At 45.1% G+C, this 18,060-nt stretch overlaps 1 protein-coding gene across 1 annotated transcript in view; it reads right to left on the bottom strand.

The window, feature by feature from the left end:
* The window catches only part of LOC128896276 (disintegrin and metalloproteinase domain-containing protein 10-like), a 166,816-nt gene extending 149,119 nt beyond the window's left edge, over positions 1 to 17,697 (bottom strand). The window contains exon 1 of the mRNA XM_054159527.1: positions 17,106 to 17,697. Within this exon, the coding sequence (XP_054015502.1) occupies positions 17,106 to 17,196 (91 nt within the window). The 5' untranslated portion in view covers positions 17,197 to 17,697. The remainder of the gene's footprint in view (positions 1 to 17,105) is intronic.
* Positions 17,698 to 18,060: the final 363 nt, after the last annotated feature.

The following is an 18,060-nucleotide window of genomic DNA, read 5'->3' as shown; positions in this document are numbered from 1 at the left end:
CGTCCGCGTCGGCAATGATATACATTATCAGGGGCGTTTTTCTCCCGCGCGGTTACAGCGCAATCGGCGCGCCATTTTCGTCGTCGCTCACTCCCCCCTCCCCCCTTCTGCCCTGTACGCCACGGAACACGTACACATCGTTGCTCGCAATTTTATTCGGTCCGTCCCCGTCCCCCCTCCCTCTCCCCCTCGGCCCCCTCGCCGACCCGTACGGTACGGTCGTTACCGCCAATTCGCATTATCCAATTTTTCGTGTGTCACGTACCGTGTCCCCGATTCGGTAGGTCACTTACTCGTTGCAATTACACGCGGCCCAGACCGCCGTTGCGCCTTTTTCGGCGTCGATGTTTGCAGAACGCGTCGATTTTCTCTCATTGCGCCCCCTCCCCCAGCCTACCCCGTCCGGCGTTCTCTGTCTCCTTTCATTACTTTCCTGCCCCGCCTTACCAACGCGTATTTTTTTTTTCTTTTATTTCTTCCCTTTACAATCTTCCTAATTTTCTCTCCTCCCCTGGCGCTCACTTCCGCCACCCCGCTCCCACCCTCGCCCTCTTCTATCCCACAGTTTTTTTTAATGTTCACCCGGCGGGCTGGTCACTGTCTTTCTTGGTAACCTGTTCCTTCTAATTTTCTCTCCTTATCTTGGGCAAACCCCCGCATCCCTTTCCCGTTTAACTTCACCCTCTCCGCGCTTTTCTTTCCCCTTTTGTTCCCAACCCGCCCCAGTTTTCGGGCGTTCTGTTCCTTTTGCCGTACGTCTTTCTCTTTGCTCGTGCCTCTTCTAATGTTTTCGGAACTCTTTTCTTTCCAATTCTTTCACATCTCCTGCTACTTTTATTCCGTTTGGTTTTGTTTACCGTACTCCCGCGCTTCTGTCGCGCTTCGACACTCTCGAACCTCGTCCCTTTTTTTTCTGTTATTGTGCGCAGTTAGATTTCACGCGTCATCGCTGGAGTGCCAGTAAGGAATTACTTTTAGTTCTTTTTTTTTCCAAATAATAGAATCACCCCAACTATTTTTCGACACCCCATTCAATTGATCTTCTTTCTATTTTCTTTGTTCTTGGATGACATCTCTCTTCCTTCTACTCTGGTCTTGTCAATTTTTCTCCACCCCCCCCCCTCCCCGAGCCATTTGCCCGTCTTTTTTCGCAAGTCACGGATAAGGGTAGCAAAAGATGGAAATGAGGTGGGAAGGGGGGGACAGAGAGCTCTCGACGACGGAAAAAACGAGAGATAACGACGGCGTTGCGCCACAATCGCCCTATCTATCGGGCTTTCTTTTTTTTTTTCACCGGTTTCGCTGGTCACGTATTTACCCCCTTGGAGACGGTGAAAAGCGGAGACTCTTTTTCTCCCTTTCCAGATTAAAAGCGGACTGACGTCGAGTCGGAGTAGAAGCAGGATCGTTTAATTAAAAGTCCAAGCGCTGAAATTTGTATTAGCGCTAATTGCGTATAAACGCTTCAACCCCTTTGTGGGTTCGTTGGAAAGCGGGGTGAGAAGGGATGGGTTGCTTGAATAAATTCTTGAGAGAATTGCAAAAATAAATTTCGAGAGCACCGACGATCCTACGATTTATGTAAACAAATCATATTTGATAAATATTTACTTTTTATTATTTCCAAACTAAACACACCCCTTGAGGAGGAAAGTGTTACATCGAGTCAATGTTTAATTTTTATCCAAACGTGTACGCGAGGGTTTACATAGTTCAGGTCAAATTTCTGTTTGCAAAGGAGAGACACGAGCGCCAGTCGCATTCCGGCTTGCGTAGCCAGTAAATTAAATAAATCCCTCATAGTGTGCGCTTCTGCCTGACCGCGCACTTTGTTAGTATGTTCAAGTTTGTAGAAAAAGTTGCCGGGTGCTGTTTGTGTACCTATGTATGTGTACCTTGAGGGGATTGTACAAGTTGGTCACTAACGTATTTACACGGATAAAACCGTAAGGGATGTTCCAAGTGTGAAACCGGCTCAAAGTTATGGCAATTGAGCTTGCGTGTGGCGAGGTTTGAATTACAAAGCCTTGCCAACTAAATATTTCCTTTCGTAGGCTACTGCTATTATCCATTTAAAAATGTATGTCAATGAATGTATGTATGTTATCTGAGATAACCTGTGACGTCAATTTAAAAATTTTCATATCGAGACAATTTTTCAATGTCCACCGTTAATTACAGGAATCAGACCAACATCTATTCAGCACTCTAATACAACTTCTGGTCAACCTGGTTTGACTGAAATACCCAAATGTAACAGCTAGTTCCTACCGCATGAATTGATTTGTATTACGGCCTGTTTGGCGTCCTCCGTGTTTGTGTCATAAACTAAATATCATTGGTAACAACGTTACATGGCATGGAGTTGCATTAGCATCCCCATTCTAGCAGGCAATGACATCGTAACGTTATAATACGATTTGGTTAACATTATTTTCTCATTTTTTATTCAGCAGTATGTAGATTCTATTAACATAGTTTCTTTATTTTTTAGAAGTGTTCAGTCAGAAGTAATTGGGTAGTTCATTAATATTTGATTTCATTAATATCCAGAGTGCTTGCTTTATAATCTATTGAAATAAAATAATAATTACGAAGGCTAAAAATAAATTGCAAAGGTAATTTTATTTATCGACTGTCTCCCTTCATAAATTCACAATAAATTTGTATAGTCTTGTACCTTTTCAAGGGTTGAAAAGTTAATCGAGTTAGCCCAGGTTTATACCTGCTAATTTCGAAAAATGCTTGTTCCCAGTCGGGCCAGCTGCGGACAAAGACTTGGAGCATCCACTCGGTGCACCGTCGATCTCATCCGACCCCTCCGCGAAAGTCACCCCTCGTCGTTGAAAATCCGCCGCAGTGGCGTATCGACTTTTTGCCGGTCCGCCGGAGAGAAGCAAGAATAACCCCCACCGTTTCCCGGGGGCGGCGTGACCGAGGGAGGAACGGGGATGGAATCTCCTCCAAGACTTTTTCCATTTCCGCAAAGTTTTCTACTCTGACTACGACGTCTGAAAATCCGAACGGTCCGCGACGCGAAACCTGCGCTACTCCGCTCGAGCGTAACAAAAAAAACGATCGGTCGTTCGAAGAACCCAATGGCTGAGGGACGTGGGGGGGGGGGGGGCGCGGGTTAGTAGCGAGATTAGATTCATTTCGAACCGAAAGTATATTCGGTCCTCGAGTCGAATTAGCGGGCTTGGACTCGGACGGTAGGTAAATACCGACGAAACGAATGCAAACGTGTTGCGAGGTACTTTCGAGGCGATTTTTTTCAAGGATGGATCAAGTCAAGCAATCGCCGCTTTCAGGAAGGCTTTGCGCTGTATACGACGCATACTTTTTTTATGCTTTTCGAAAGTACTGTGTTTGGAGAAAGAGTCGGAGTCGGTAGATGACGGGGGATTAAGGAACCTCCGCGTTGCCTCGCGTATCGTTGACTCGCACTACTTGTGTTCGGCTCGAGGGGTTGATATTTTTCAACAATTTGGGGATCATCTACAAATCCTATGTTAACATCACCTTTTTATGTAAGTCTGAAGGGGTTTACTTGTCCTATATTTAAGAAACTGCGTTTGGCTGACTTGTTACTGACTATTACTACTGATATCTCATAAATTCATTTAAATAAATGACAGAGCAGTCTATACAGTGGTTTATCGTGACGATATTACATTGATCGCATTTTAGTAGAATTTTCCAGAGCAACGAGGCACGCAATAATGGACACATCGATCGATTTTCCCTGCTAAAATGAAAAATATGCTTCCAGAGTTTGTTTCAAACGTCTGTACTGTGGCTGTCAATCGGGATACATTCATATGGATGGTCGATAAGTGAAAAGTAATGCACTGGAAAACAGGTTAATGTATATTTACGACGAACCCCGAATTGACTCGCTCCGGTAAATTTTGCGTTTGACAGGAACGCGAGACACCATCAATCCCGTGCCAATTTTCCCCGCATTACGCCGCGTAATAAAATAATGCACCAATGAATTTGCAGTGCGCGAGTGTCCAACTCTTGCGGCCCATCAAACGCGTGCTTTCGCGCGTTACCCTTGGTTAACGACCAACCACGCGACAAACCGATAACAATGTACAAATTTCAATTAGCATTCGATGGAGCGTGTGTATTTAATTGTTGCTCCAACTACCGCCGTTCACGATAGACCCTGTGAACTGTTGCATCGCGGGGACAGAGGGCTTCCGGATTTCTGACATCGATTGGAATTTCATCGCTGGCAAAAGTGAAATATTGTCTGTAAGAATCAAGTTAAGGGTAGTGATGAGAACCCTCCACCCTGTTTTCACCCCTGTAGCGTGCAAATAAGGTGCAAAGTGATATCTCATAGTCTACCACTAACAACAAGGTATATTTTCTATTTCTAAAACTTTAAGAAAATTTGTTTAAGCTTCACGCCGAACTATCTGCGTAATGAAAAATCATCCCACACGAGGGGTACTTTGCGTCGCGTGGCACCGATATTTGGCGACAATTGCGATAGGAGGGGGGAGTGTTGTAAAAATTCATGTTCAAAATTTACAAGGGTGGAGCTTTGAACATTTCGAGCTAACGATCCGCCTCGAGGATCGTCGGGGTAGCTGATAGGGGGTGAAGGGACACGAGAACTCGCCAGTTTTATTGGGGGCTCGTTCATGAGCCGTTTGCCGGCCTCTCTTTTACGAGCTATCGATAAATAAGCGGACCCGTTCATGCGATAAAAGCGGAACGGTTGCGTCCAGTCTATGTCGCCGCGTCCGTAGAAATTAGAGAAACGTAATTGCAAATTCTCGCTACCCTCTCGCCGCCCCTCCATTTCCCGTTAACCCCACGCACATCACACCGATTTAATCGAACCGAACAATCAGAAAGGTCGTCGAGCTCCTTTCGATCAGCTTCCTAAACAGCTGGCGTTTGTCAGAGGGTGAGTTATTTCGTGAGGGAGGCTTTTAGGGGTGGTTTACGTCTTCAAGAATGAACTGGTGGGAGTTTCAATGAAACGGACGACCATTATTTGATCTCTATCGTTGGATCAACTTTATTTTTCAGGGGTGGTTTTTAAGAGTCCTGCACCCTTAAATGAATTTTTGGAAATATTAGTCATTAATCCTGACTTTAGCCTCTAAATTATTTATCTACTGTATACACCCTCGATATTCTATTACCGAGACGGTGGGAGTAATTGCGATTCTTCGATTTGGTAACTGTATTTTTACACGGAATTGGAGGGCATGTAGAGTGACGGGGAAATTGAAATTTATGTGGAGCTTCCTCGAGGATTGATTGCTTTAGGAATTAATGCGGAGGAAAAAGAAACGAATTTTAACGCAGTAGTCGGTAGTCGGCTGTGTTGGTCTGGCTAACGTCAGTCACGATCTACTTAGGAAGTTTGATCGAACTCTTTAATTGGATGAACGAATTTTCCATCAATCCATCAGGCTCCGGTAAGAGTTAAGAGATAGAAAATTGCCATGTTGAAAATATTAGCTTGCAGAACAAGAAAAACTTGACTAAGCTTTTAGTATCATTCGTGAATTATCGTATTTAATGTAGAATATTAAAATCAATAGCTCGATAAAATTCAATTACATAAAAATCAGTTGAATACAATTTTCTGTATGGGTATTTGTTGTTTTTCAAAGGAAAATTCAATTAGCGTCCTTTCCAGTGCATTCGTGGCGGATTGAGAGTTATTTGTTACAAAAATCGATATAAGGTACTGCAGGATTTATTTATTGTGGCTAAACAGTCAGATGAAAGGGCTTGAAAATTTGAAACAATATTTATAAAATTAACGGACAACTCGCGATCCACCTACGGGCCATTCTACGGTTTCGCCTCGTTAAAATCACGAAAACCCAGACTATTTGCTATCATCGTTGTAACTTTTCAAACTTTCCAGTGCTACTTCGCCACTCGTTAAAGCCTAACAACCATTCACACAATGCACTGTTGTTTGTAATTTCCTTTTTCACGAAAATATTTCGATGGTACACATTCACGTGCCAATATCTCGTCAAAAGTTCCAAACAATCTCTCGTAAACAACTGAATTTTATCGCTCTCCAACAACGGGAAATTTACAAACAACGAGGAAGTTATAAATCTGTATAGTCCGTGTTTTAATTAAATAATATTTTAATGTTCGGATGCTATAATATTCTCCGAGAACTGTCAGGGCAGAGCCATTTATATTTTATGAGATCCACCGTATGATTTTATTTGTCGTCCCGGGAGCACTACTAAATAATTCCTCGCTGACAGGGGAGATGATATATCTTTTATTTATTTAATAATTTTGATCGAGTGCCTCATTATCCTTCCTTCGCTTAACCAGCGCGACGCTGCCTCCATATTTCTACCAGTTTCCTCTTCAGCTTTATGCAAAACACTGGAATTGTCTCTGGATACCTAAAGGAGTTACCTACAGCATCCTCGATCCCTGAGAGCATCAAGATCTGTCACGATAATCCGCAATCTCTTTTGCGTTTGAGAAGGAGAAGCTTCAACGAGGCTTTTACCGTTCTATTCTGCCAGCAGTAAGATGCAGTCATTTTCACAAAGGATTGTAAAACCTTTTCTCCCCTGAGAGCATTGCTTTCGAAAACTACGTGCTTTCTGGGTTGTTGATTTGCATAGAATCATTATAAATAACTGCCGTGATGCATTGTGATCCTGTATTATGATGTAAGCACAGATATTGTGACCATGCATTACAAATTATTGTGTTCCTGTTTTGCGATACTTTATGATCCTAAATTGTGATGCGATCGTAGAAATTGTGACTATGCATTGCAAATTATTGTGATTCTGTTTGTGATGCAGTTCCAGACATTGTGGCCATGTATCGCGAAATATTGTAATCCTGTTTTGCGATACTTTGTGATCTTGTATTGTGGCGTGACACCAGGCATTGTGATCAATGTGATGTATTGTGATCCTATATTGTGATGCATCGTGATCATGTACTATGATGTCAATTGTAATTATGCTTTGTGAACCATGAGTTTATATTGTGGTTGTCTAGGAATACTTTCCCATGAAACCAACCCTGTTTGGATTAACCTACGTATATCTGCAAGGATTCACCGCTCCTACCTACCTTCTTACATCATCCTTGCGCAGTCCAAATCTTCTCGGTACTTTTGTCTTAATCTTATTAACAACCCAACAGACCCTTGCGTTTGCCACAACGTTAATTGAATACAGACGAAATTATTTGAAATCCAAGCAACAATCTCAACGTACCCTGGCTTAGGATAATCCTGGAACACCGCGTTAAGGCACCCACTCGAGAAAAAAAAAGCAAATTAAGCGTACCAAGCTCGGAACCTTTAGAGACGTGGAAACAAAGCTGACCCGGTGTTGAATATATCCAGGAGTCCACCTAAGAGGCTTACCCGTAGGAAATGTTGACGCACCAGTGCTCAGCTCGAGGAGAGATATCATGACGTGCTTGCGGGTGCCAATTAGGGGAATATAATGAGATCGGAAGTGGCCCCCGTCAATTATGAACCCCATTTCCCTGTCAGCGTCCTTGCGTTCCGTCCCCGAGGGTTCTCGAGATGTCTCCTCTCGCGAAAGCATCCCTTAGACGTCTCCTCTCCTCCGCGGCGTCGTCGTCTACGTACTGATTAAATTAAATCACGCTCATAGCACGACGTGTATCCAGCGGCGTCCTTTAATCGAATCCAGCGCCGTTAATACGCCGGTGAAACTTCGTAACGAATTAAGAAACTGGGACCAACTCCTGACCCTGATAGGCTGACGCCCCTCGTGTACCATGGCTGTTTCAACCCCACTAAGGCATACTAATATGTTAGTTGAATTATGGCTGTAATGGAGACCAATTCACTTAGTATCGACTCATTTGTGACGCTGATCGATTGCTTTATGAGGAGGGTGAATACGACGAAACCGAGGGTACATTTTCGTTTATAATAGTTTTGTTTTTGATAGTGTCTGTTCTTTCTAAGAATGAGTATCGTTTAAGTTTCATCGTTTGTGTTAAATTCCTTGTATAGGGTGTCCTTTAAATTCGAAAAGGTGTTAGTTTCAGAGACAAATAAAAATTACTAGTTCAAGTAGAAGTTAGTGGATACCAGTATGGCAAGAATAATATATGAACCATTATTGGATCCGTTTGAATTTTCTGGTGCCAAAAATGGTATTCGTCTCGCGTATGCAACAATTCACAGCGCAGTTTTCGTTTTCCAGCGCGGGACTCAGTGGCGCCAAGGGTGCAATAAACGTAAAAAAGTGCCAAAACGTACGAAGGGTGGAAATGAGTTCCTCGTAAGGTTTAAAATAAAATACACCGTCATCAGTCAAGCCCCCTTTCAGGCATGCAACTCAGCTTTCAGTCTTGCTTCATCGATGTACCATCCCCCTTTGAAACGTCTTGTTTGCCTAACAAACTATTCGAGCTATCGTAATTTCCAACGATCGCTTCCCAGTCGCACGAAAAGCTTCGCGTCAAACGATCATGGTGCAGCGATCTCCTCGCTCTAAAGCGCTGAACCACCGCTCCCCATCGGATCAATTATTTTCCTTAATAGTGGTCGCTCCTGAAAGCATCGTTATCCTCCGAGGTTTACGTTTCCGTTCTTGAAACGAAAAGGAGGCGCGTCCAGTGATCCCTGGGAATTCTAGTTGCTCGTTACGATCATCAGCCACGGGTATATTCGAGGAACTACTCGAAGACGAAGACGGGGAGTTCCATTCCAAGCTCGTTAAGAGCCTCTAGAAATTTTTCCCTCGGACGAAGTCTCTTCGATCGCTGCCCTTAAGGGGGGCTGTTTTCCCTCCACGCGACAAATGCACCCTCTAGTGTTCGATGGAAAAAGCGCGAAGGGGTAAAAAGGATAGGTGATCCCTCTCCACTCAAGGGGTGGAATGTATCAAAAAGCTTTGGGGAAACGAAATTACGATAGCAACAGGAAAAATTTAAAATTAAATGACTGCCTGAGGGAGTTTTCTCCGTGATAGTGAATATCGGAACAATTACTTTGCAAAGATCTCCACAGCTGACGGTGTACGTGACGGTTCTGATGACTACCTAAGATGCCCTACAAAGGCTAGATGCGTTAGGCTTTTCACAAGGCTACACTTTACACCAGCATGCAATTCTTTCGACGTGAGGGATTCGAATTTTCACGAAACTGCTGCCTTATCTCTTCCAGTCTTCCAAGTAATCCCCCCTCCTCTCGGTAGCTACTGATTGGATTATCACGTGAATATGCAATCGCGCGTCCCGCCACCACGGCAAACTCCGTTTCGATACGCCCTATTAGTCGTTTGGTGTTTCCGTGTCGCGGAATATTATCGTTCGTCGTTACTTCTTGTGCAGGCCTGGCTGGGACGATAACAGGCGAGTAGAAAAGGGCGAGGAAAGGCGAGACTGAGCCAGACCTTCCGCTATGCGCTTCCGGTGACACAGAAGGGAGATAATTTCAAGTCTTACCAATTTCGTCAAACAGGTATGATCAGTCCAGTTCACGCCTGGATTGCAAATTGGGTTTTAATGTCACTGTGGATAACTCCAAATCGCCAAGTCAAGATTAAAATTGTTGTAAATTGTAAGTGGTCATTAACGACTTGTAATTGCGATACATTGTGGATCCTTTATTGTGATGCGATTCCAAACATTGTGACCATCCATTGTGAAATATTGTAATTCTGTATTGTGATGCATTGTGATTCTTTATCTAATATGGCCCCTAATACCATGGCCATGTTTGTGATACATTGTGGATCCTTTATTGTGATGCGATTTCACCTATTGTGATCATCCGTTGTGAAATATTGTAATTCTGTATTGTGATGCATTGTGATTCTTTATCTAATATGGCCCCTAATACCATGACCATGTATTGTGAAATGCTGTGATACTTGTCAGTCAACACACCAGCCTGCTCGTTCCCAAGTGATTCAAAAATCCTTGTTTAATCGATTGACGACAACTTGGCCTCTGCAACGAGAGATCCGTGCCCAGATACCTCTCTTCTTTTTTCCGTCACTGGCGGAAACAGGGAAATTAGAGAGCAGGATGCAACAGTAACAGGGCTCGGTCTTTTCGCGTTCCCGATGGCTCTTCTGCGCTTGCAGCTGCCACCACGCGATAAGGGGATTTCACAATATCGAGTTACGAGCGTGTGCAAAGTCGTTACATCGGGGTCGAGTGCTCTTCGAAGGCCCTTTATTCCGTGCGAGCACTGCTAGGAGCAGCCACCTTTCGAGACGTTCTTCCCACTTCTGTTTGCGCCCTCCTTGTAACACGGTTCTTCGAAAAATCGAGGACCCTCCAAGCGAACCGGTTCACGATAACACTGCTCGTTTTGTTTCTTCCCGATCCGTGGCTGGAGTGCCGCGTGGAGAACCGAAGAACAGTTTGCGAGTCAACGACAGCTTCAACGCGATATTTATTAACCCCTCACCGCCGAACGTACCCTCCCCTCGTGAAATAGTTTGAATCATTGAACATTAAGCTCGTTCGAGTCCCATCAAGCTTTCGTTTTCGATCAGATTTTCAATGTCGAGTCTTCGAGTATTTCTATTTCGGTCGAAGCATCGCCGCTACTTTAAGACTTCAGTTATCCAACATCGTGATTAAAATCTATTTCTTCCCCCGTCGGGGAAATATACACTACCTAGTCGTATTTAATGACACTTTGTAACGCGGACGGTTCTATTCAAGACCGTGGCAGGAAGTATAACGAACAGTAATTCAACGTTTATTTGTGAGACTGGCCTTCATTTACCAACCCTGTGTGTACCAAGATTCACCCACCATGCGAATCGTGCGCCTTGCTTCCGTGGAAGCCATCCCTCCCGGAAGTGGACCCGCGATCGTTCCTAACAAACCTGCAAAAATTCATCTCCATAAATCGTTCTTTTACAACGATTTTACGCGACAGATTTATCAGTGATCTCATGAGAACACCTGACTTGCCACCCTTTAATAACCCCCAGGCTTACTTTTCACTTTACCCGCGCTCTCTGCGATCCTTGATCCGCGAGCAGTCGTTTCAGGCGCATCCCGTCGGATCCCCTTTCGCTTTATCGCGTCTCGATCGCCACTTCCGCGGGTCGATTCCTCGTTCAGGGTGAGAACGATTCGATAACGCTCGTCGATGTCTCGTTCGGTTAAGACGCCCAGCACGTACCCACGCTTCGCCCCAAGGATAAGTACTCGCACGAACGCCATCCCGACCGTATGAATATGCAATTTTATATTCCACGGTCCCCGTACTTCCGACACCGCCTACGCTCGCGGTTTTGCAACTTCTGCCTCTGTGGAGTCATCAGCGTCGCGACGGCGGCGTTAACCAACGTCGCTACCCTCGGCTCGTATAATCTTCTCGCCGTTGGCGTTCGTAGGGGTTGGGGGAGGCACCTTGATTTTTCCCATGAATTACGAGCAAGCAAGCCAACGCTCGACCCCGTGATCCCTTTATTTAGCCGCTTCTCGGCTTTCAAATTGTCGGATAAGCTCGCGCCAACGGGCTGACTTTGTCTTTTAACTAGCCCCCGGCTTTCCACTTTCGAGTTGCACGCGAGTCTTGTCTTTGTGGGCGCACCTCTTCAGAAGTTGAAACGAGTACAGTTTCCGCCGGTTCACTCGGGGCGACCTGGGATTTAATAATTGTTCTGTTTTAAGCCGTCAATTAGTGCAAGCAATGCAAGGGTTGCTTTACTCACACCGCACGAGTTTGACCAAGGGCTATCTGCAACCGTTTCAGGTGAGAGGATTGTCTGACCAATATCGACGCAATATCGCTTAGTATAGGCGATAGGGACTGGCTGTCAGAGTTCCAGCGCTACTTTGTGCGCATTACAACGTCAACCAGGCGACTCGTTGATTCCCCTATGATTAGACGAAACTCTCTGACTAATAATGATCGAATATCACTTTGCGTCGATTGTAATCCCTGATCAATGACTGACGAGTGGGTTTGGTTTACGAGCCGGTGCAGAAATTAGACAATATTACTCCATTTTGCGGACGTAATATCGTCCGGCTGGTGACTACCCGATACCACTGCAGGCGTGAGGCATTGTCTGACTAAACAATTTCTAAAGGTACCCAGGGGTTGTATTGTCTGACCGACGACAATGCGATACACTTCGAACTCGTGGTCCGACCACGGACGGTGTAATACTACTTCAACCTTGTGTCGTTTGAATAGAGACGATGTAGTGCTGCTTCGGTTTTGTTTGAAGAGAATTACTATTATCCAAATCGAAACGGTGTAGTACTGTTTCAGGTTTGTATTACTGTCTGACTAGACACGATCTAATATCCTTTGAAAATTGTATTATTGTTTGACTAGCAACGTTACAATATCACTTCGCGTCTGTTACAGTGTCTGGCAGGGGACAACAATATCACTTCGTTCATCTATTAATCGTTTGACAATGTACGATCGAAATCTACGTTCCGTCGCATAATGTCTGACTAATAACACATCAATATCACTTTGCTATACATTTTTTAGTTAATTCATGACCAACATCATGTCACTTTGTGGCGAGATGCCTGACCAGTGACAATCCAATATTACTTCCAACCATTGCCCGACCAATGCCTGACCAAAACCACTCGTTTTCCCTAGAAATGCAGACCGCTACGACATTTTCATCGTCATTTCGCAGCCAAAAACCAGCGGAATTCGACAATCTCGATGTTAAAAAGTTCCTGAATGGGGAATGAAGAAACAGGTAGTATCGATCAACCGTCGAACGTTCGCGGGTCATTAGTCGAATTCGAAAAACATTCTCGTCGTCCTGGACAAGCGGGAGAGTAACGAATGACTCTGTCAGGCAGGTGTGCATTAGCTGCTACAAAAATATGCAATTTTACGGTTGTACGTTCCGCTGCAGCGATACTCTGGCCCGGTATCATTCATTACGGCGTGCGGCCGCGTACGGCTCGCACTCGAGATCGTGTCACCCGTGACGCGAGGTGGATATTCGCGCGAAAGCATAGACGTAGCTTTCCCTGAGTCCGAATAATTCATCAGCGCGGGATTAACGTGCAATATTTATCAACGTTACCTCGAATAATCCTCAACCTTCGGTACTCACTTGGCATCGATTTCGTTAATCTACGAAACGGGAAGGAGATTGCTCTCCTTTAGTTCGTCGAGTTAACATCCGCGAGAATGAATTATGGTTGAGGAGAGAACGAGGGGAAGGAGAAACAGAGGAAAGGTTTCGATTTGACAAACATTAATCCAGAGCTTCGAGAGACCGTTGATAGAGCTCTCAGTGGTAGTTCGTCTCTCAAACGTTTCACGGTTTACTCGAGGGACCGTTTATTCTGACGTCGATAGGCTGAAAGTCGCTATTTTTTCCATCCCCGCAATTACCACCCTGGTCGGTGCTCTATAGTCATGCATAAGGTCACGGCCCAATTATTTACTGGTTGAAGATGCAGCTCGTAGCAGGTATTAACTTAGAAAATAGCTGCCAACTACGCGAATACATCTCTTTCCAAGTCTTGAAAGGATGGCTAGAGCGAGTATTATTACGACGTCGAGTAGTACATGTAGGTATATAGTCACACACTCTTGTCTGATTTAAGTTCATTCTACCTGCCGACAATTTCTACGTAAACAGTCGAACTTCCTTTAACTCTGTTCCACAAAATGAACACCAAATTTCATGTTAACTAATGAAACAGAAATAATTTGAACGGTAGAAGAATGTTATCACACCTGCTTAAATTTCTGGGTCTCTGACAGGCACTGTCGGCTCTGGAAGTATCAAACCCGAATTATTAAACTTTCAGGGAACCTCGTGAAAAAAGGACGGAGGAATTTTTCGAACATTCCACCACGTTAACGTTTCACGACCGCGGCCAATCTCGCTTTATTGTCGAATCAACGCTATCACTTGCCCGCCGAAAGTTCACCGTGAAAATTGGGGGTATTAATTAATTAACGGCAGCCGGGAAAAGCCAATCTACGGACGAGCTCAATATTTAAACGTGATGCGCCGAATGCGCGGTTCTGGCGAGCATTGACAGACGGATGAGCTCAATGGTGGAGGTGCCAGAGCGAGGTTAAATTTCGCCCTTTGTCTACCCGAGGCTCTGTTGCCGCATCAGTTGCCCATTTGAGGGAAACTTGTCCGAATTAGAGCCAGCGTAACCGGAGGACGCATTGCTCGGCACGACGCAATGAAAATTGTTCTGTTTGCATCGCTCTAATTGCGCTGACATTTTTTCGCGTAATGCCAAAGCACGGCCGGCAACGATATTAAATTTTTACTTTGTTCCGTCGGGGGTGGCTCTCCTCGCCTTCGCGGCTAGTTAAATATTTATCGTCGTGGACCGTTTTGTTTCAAACGGGCGTACGAGTGCCTCGAGGAAACCACCGTGGCAGCCAATTAAAAATTTTCGTCGGTTCAGCTTAAATGAGATCCGTGGGGAATCAGGGTCGATGATGTTGCATCGTGAGTATCTACCGACGGGGCTTACAAAAACGAAGCACGAGAGGGAGGCCTGCCGATGTCGGGAACGAGTTATATGCGAGCGCTGAGATAAGTATTAATTAATTAATTAATACCTAACGTTGCACGAGAAAGAAATCAAATAAAATGAAGCAAACGCTGCACTTGCAGAGCTATAAACGGCTAGTTATTTTGACGAATTAAATTTCGTTTCGCCAGAGGAAAGGACGACGCACCGTCCGAGAGACCATATTTATCAGGCTGATCGTAGAGACGGGCCCAGGAAGGGGAGCCAATTAATTCTCGTGGCGTTCTGACAGGGGACCTAACCTGGATACGATCCGTGACAGAGAGCGGGGCATGTGACAGTTCTTCTACGGACACGGGTGAAACGACAACAATGTCGACACGACTCGGTTAGCCTCGCGCGACGTTGAATTCTGATGGACTAATTCCTGGAATGGAGGCGCGCGATTGCGCGAGCAAAGCCGCGTAATAGCGCGAGCGTCGCGTTTGCGAAATCGAGCGTGGCCTTCCACTCGGTGCGCCGCTCGATTTACCGCCGGTTCGTGTCTTCATTTCCATCCACCAGCCTCGAAGGAAGGGCTGGCGCAATAAAGGAAACTGTGCTATCGATACGGACGGCTCGAAGAACAGGCTAGCGTTCTTTGTGTACCATGATGCGGAATAGATTCCCACCCGGGGCTGGCCGTGCCTTAAAATTGCAAACACAGCGTGCGCCGATCGCTGTTACAGTTTAAACGACGCTACTCCAAATGGAATAATTCCTTGATATATATTGGACACTATTTATACGAAAAAGATCAATTATTCTTGTTCCAGTAGTTTATGGGAAATTCAGTGACTATTTTATGAAACATAAGTAAGAGAAGTTCTATAGGTTACATAGAAATTGAAGGCAAATAACTTTGGACCGAACCAGGCAAGAGTGTCTGCCCATATATTGATATGTACTACTCGACGGTGTAATACATTGCATCTCTGCAAAGTCTGAGTACGTATCGTTCAAGTTCCTATTTTCTTTGACTAGCTCTTGAAATGAATGTGTACTTATTAATAATTGAGTGCGATGTTTGAATAATAAAAAGTGGAAACGCAGAGGAAGTTGGCAAAAAAATTCCAACCGGGGAAGTCAAGTTTCCTTTTCACGGTCCTTCAGCGTTCCCCGTCCCTACGTCATCTCGTCACTCGCGTAGGAAGTGAAACGCGGCACGAAGATTCCCAGAAAAACGTCGGGCAACTTTTCCACAGCGGATTACCACCGTTGCGAAATGGAATAACTTTTTCCCCCTCGTTGTTAAGCCGTTATCGTTCGTCTCTTTTATCGTGGAGTATTTTAAATTACGGTCTTCGCATCGGCCGTAAAACTACAGTCTGCCAACAGCGCGGGCGCGCGGATAGACGAGAGAGTGCATCGGGAGGGTTGCGGCCCTCTCGTCGGGGCTCCTGTAATTTCGATGGAAAAAGGACCGCCTCGAGAGGGAAAGAGAGACAGAGGTAGAGAGAAAAAAAAAAGTTGCAACAAACTTCCGAGTTTCCATTAAACCGCATCGCCGGAGACGAACGTACGATCGCGATATGAAAGAGAAACGAAGAAGCGCCAGCGATAAATGACAAAGAGCGGGGAAATGACAAGCAGATAGACCGCTCTTCGTCTTGGAAATACCGCAGAGACTGTAGAACTTCCATTTCCTTTTGACGAGTTGAAAATCTACCCGGATCCTTCGGTAATTGCGGGATTCAAAGGAACGTGACACGGTCTGTTTATAAGTTCAGTTTCTTGCTTTATAATTTTTACTGACATTTAATAAAAACTTGTAATGAGCTCGGTACACCCCGCCATGGGGCCAGAAATGACGGAAACTAACTTTTATCAACGCGAAGTCTACGAGAATTTTCATTAAAATTTTTTTAACAACGATAAGGGTCATTTGAGTCTACGTGTCCTACTTATCCTTAAACTAGTTCTGAAATAACTTGGTGTAGGTGACGAAGTTTTTTTTTTTCAATCTAGTTTCACGATGTCTTAAAGCTTAGTGGCTGTTGAGCACAGTGTCGCCCAATTTAAAGACTCATACTGCTTAATTTCGCTGAATTTTAATGAATTATATTTCGGTAGGATGAATTTTGCAAATGAACTGCCCGAATATGACCTGGACAAGACGTTTCACTCAAATATCTGTGGCTAGTGGTAGAAGCTGTTCAGGTCTGACTAGTGATCGACATGTACTACTTATCATTCCCAAACTTTGCCTTAGGTTATTTGAAATGGACATTGACGTATCTTCCAAGGGAATTCGGTACTATTCGAGGAAAGTCTATCATCTTCCAAGTTACCTACTTAAATTTCACATAGAAGCCCCCATCAATTCCCTTCCTTTAACCATTAAAACATTATTTAACAGAAAAGTGAGTGGTAAGTAAGAAACTTTCCATGCATTAAATTCTTACTTTAAAAAAACCATGTTCAGCACCCTCAGAGTAGCTCGTATGGGGGATTCCCCTCATCCTGCTGTCTACTGTAGAATGAGCGTCATGCTGCTGTCGGAAAATCTCGAATAATCATCCCCCTGTTGGATCCCCGGTAAAAACGGACAATAAGAAACAGCGAGTAGATCGGGCACTTACCTTTGTGCGGTATTAGCGGCCAGGGATGTAACGGGGAGCCGGCAACCAGCCAGACACATGCCAGCAATACTCCGAACATTTTCACCCCCATCCACTTCGGACAGACGGAAACTTCCCTGCTTGTCCTCTCGCCGCCTCCTCCTCCCTTCGACTTGCTCGTTCACGTTGCAGTACGTTGTTCCCTTCTACCTCCCATGAATCCCTACCACCTCGCGTCTCTCGCCCTCTTCTACTTTCACCCTCTAACCCCCTGCGCCTTGTAACAGGGTCCCTTTAATGTCTCAAATTTCCTTTTTCTTCCGCTCCTCTACCTCTTACTCCCACGATCGCTCTTCCCTCCGCCTCTTTCTCCTCTCCTCAAACTCTCGCCGTAACCAACCCCTTCCGAGGGGGGTGAACACTACGGGGGTTGGGGCCAGACACGGATGTAGCGAGTCGCGCGACCGTGCACCGTGTCACCGACCCACGTTATCAAACCGGCATCATAGTCCCGGCTAACTCCACCCCTTCTTGCCGTTGCTCGTCGGGGGTGGGAAACCCCCGAAAACGCCTGTCGCCCTTTTCCCTAAAGGATATCGCACTTCACTCGCGATTTCGACAAGGTTTGATCGTCCTAGGGCATTATCACCGCGGGATTGGAGAATCGTTCGATATTGGGGTGTCCTAGCATCCCCCGTTGGGGGTTAATTAATAGTTTCCAGCTATTTATGGGCTCATTGTTCGCGACACGAACCGTTTTTCGAACCATAGAACTTGGTTTCTGGTATCTTCTGGAACGTTTCACTTTTCAACAGAACCTGAAGGGATCTCGTTCACCCCAAGATCACGTATTGTTCAACGGAGCTCCGGGTCTCTATGGACCGTGCATTTTTGGGGATACGTAGCCCTCATCCAGGCCGCGTTTGTGCGGATGCTCTCGGATTGGAAATAAATTCCACTTCGAGGGAGCGCAGAG

Source organism: Hylaeus anthracinus, unplaced genomic scaffold, assembly GCF_026225885.1.
Source record: "Hylaeus anthracinus isolate JK02 unplaced genomic scaffold, UHH_iyHylAnth1.0_haploid 0, whole genome shotgun sequence".
Lineage (NCBI taxonomy): Eukaryota > Metazoa > Arthropoda > Insecta > Hymenoptera > Colletidae > Hylaeus > Hylaeus anthracinus.
This window is presented reverse-complemented; position numbering and strand designations above follow the sequence as displayed.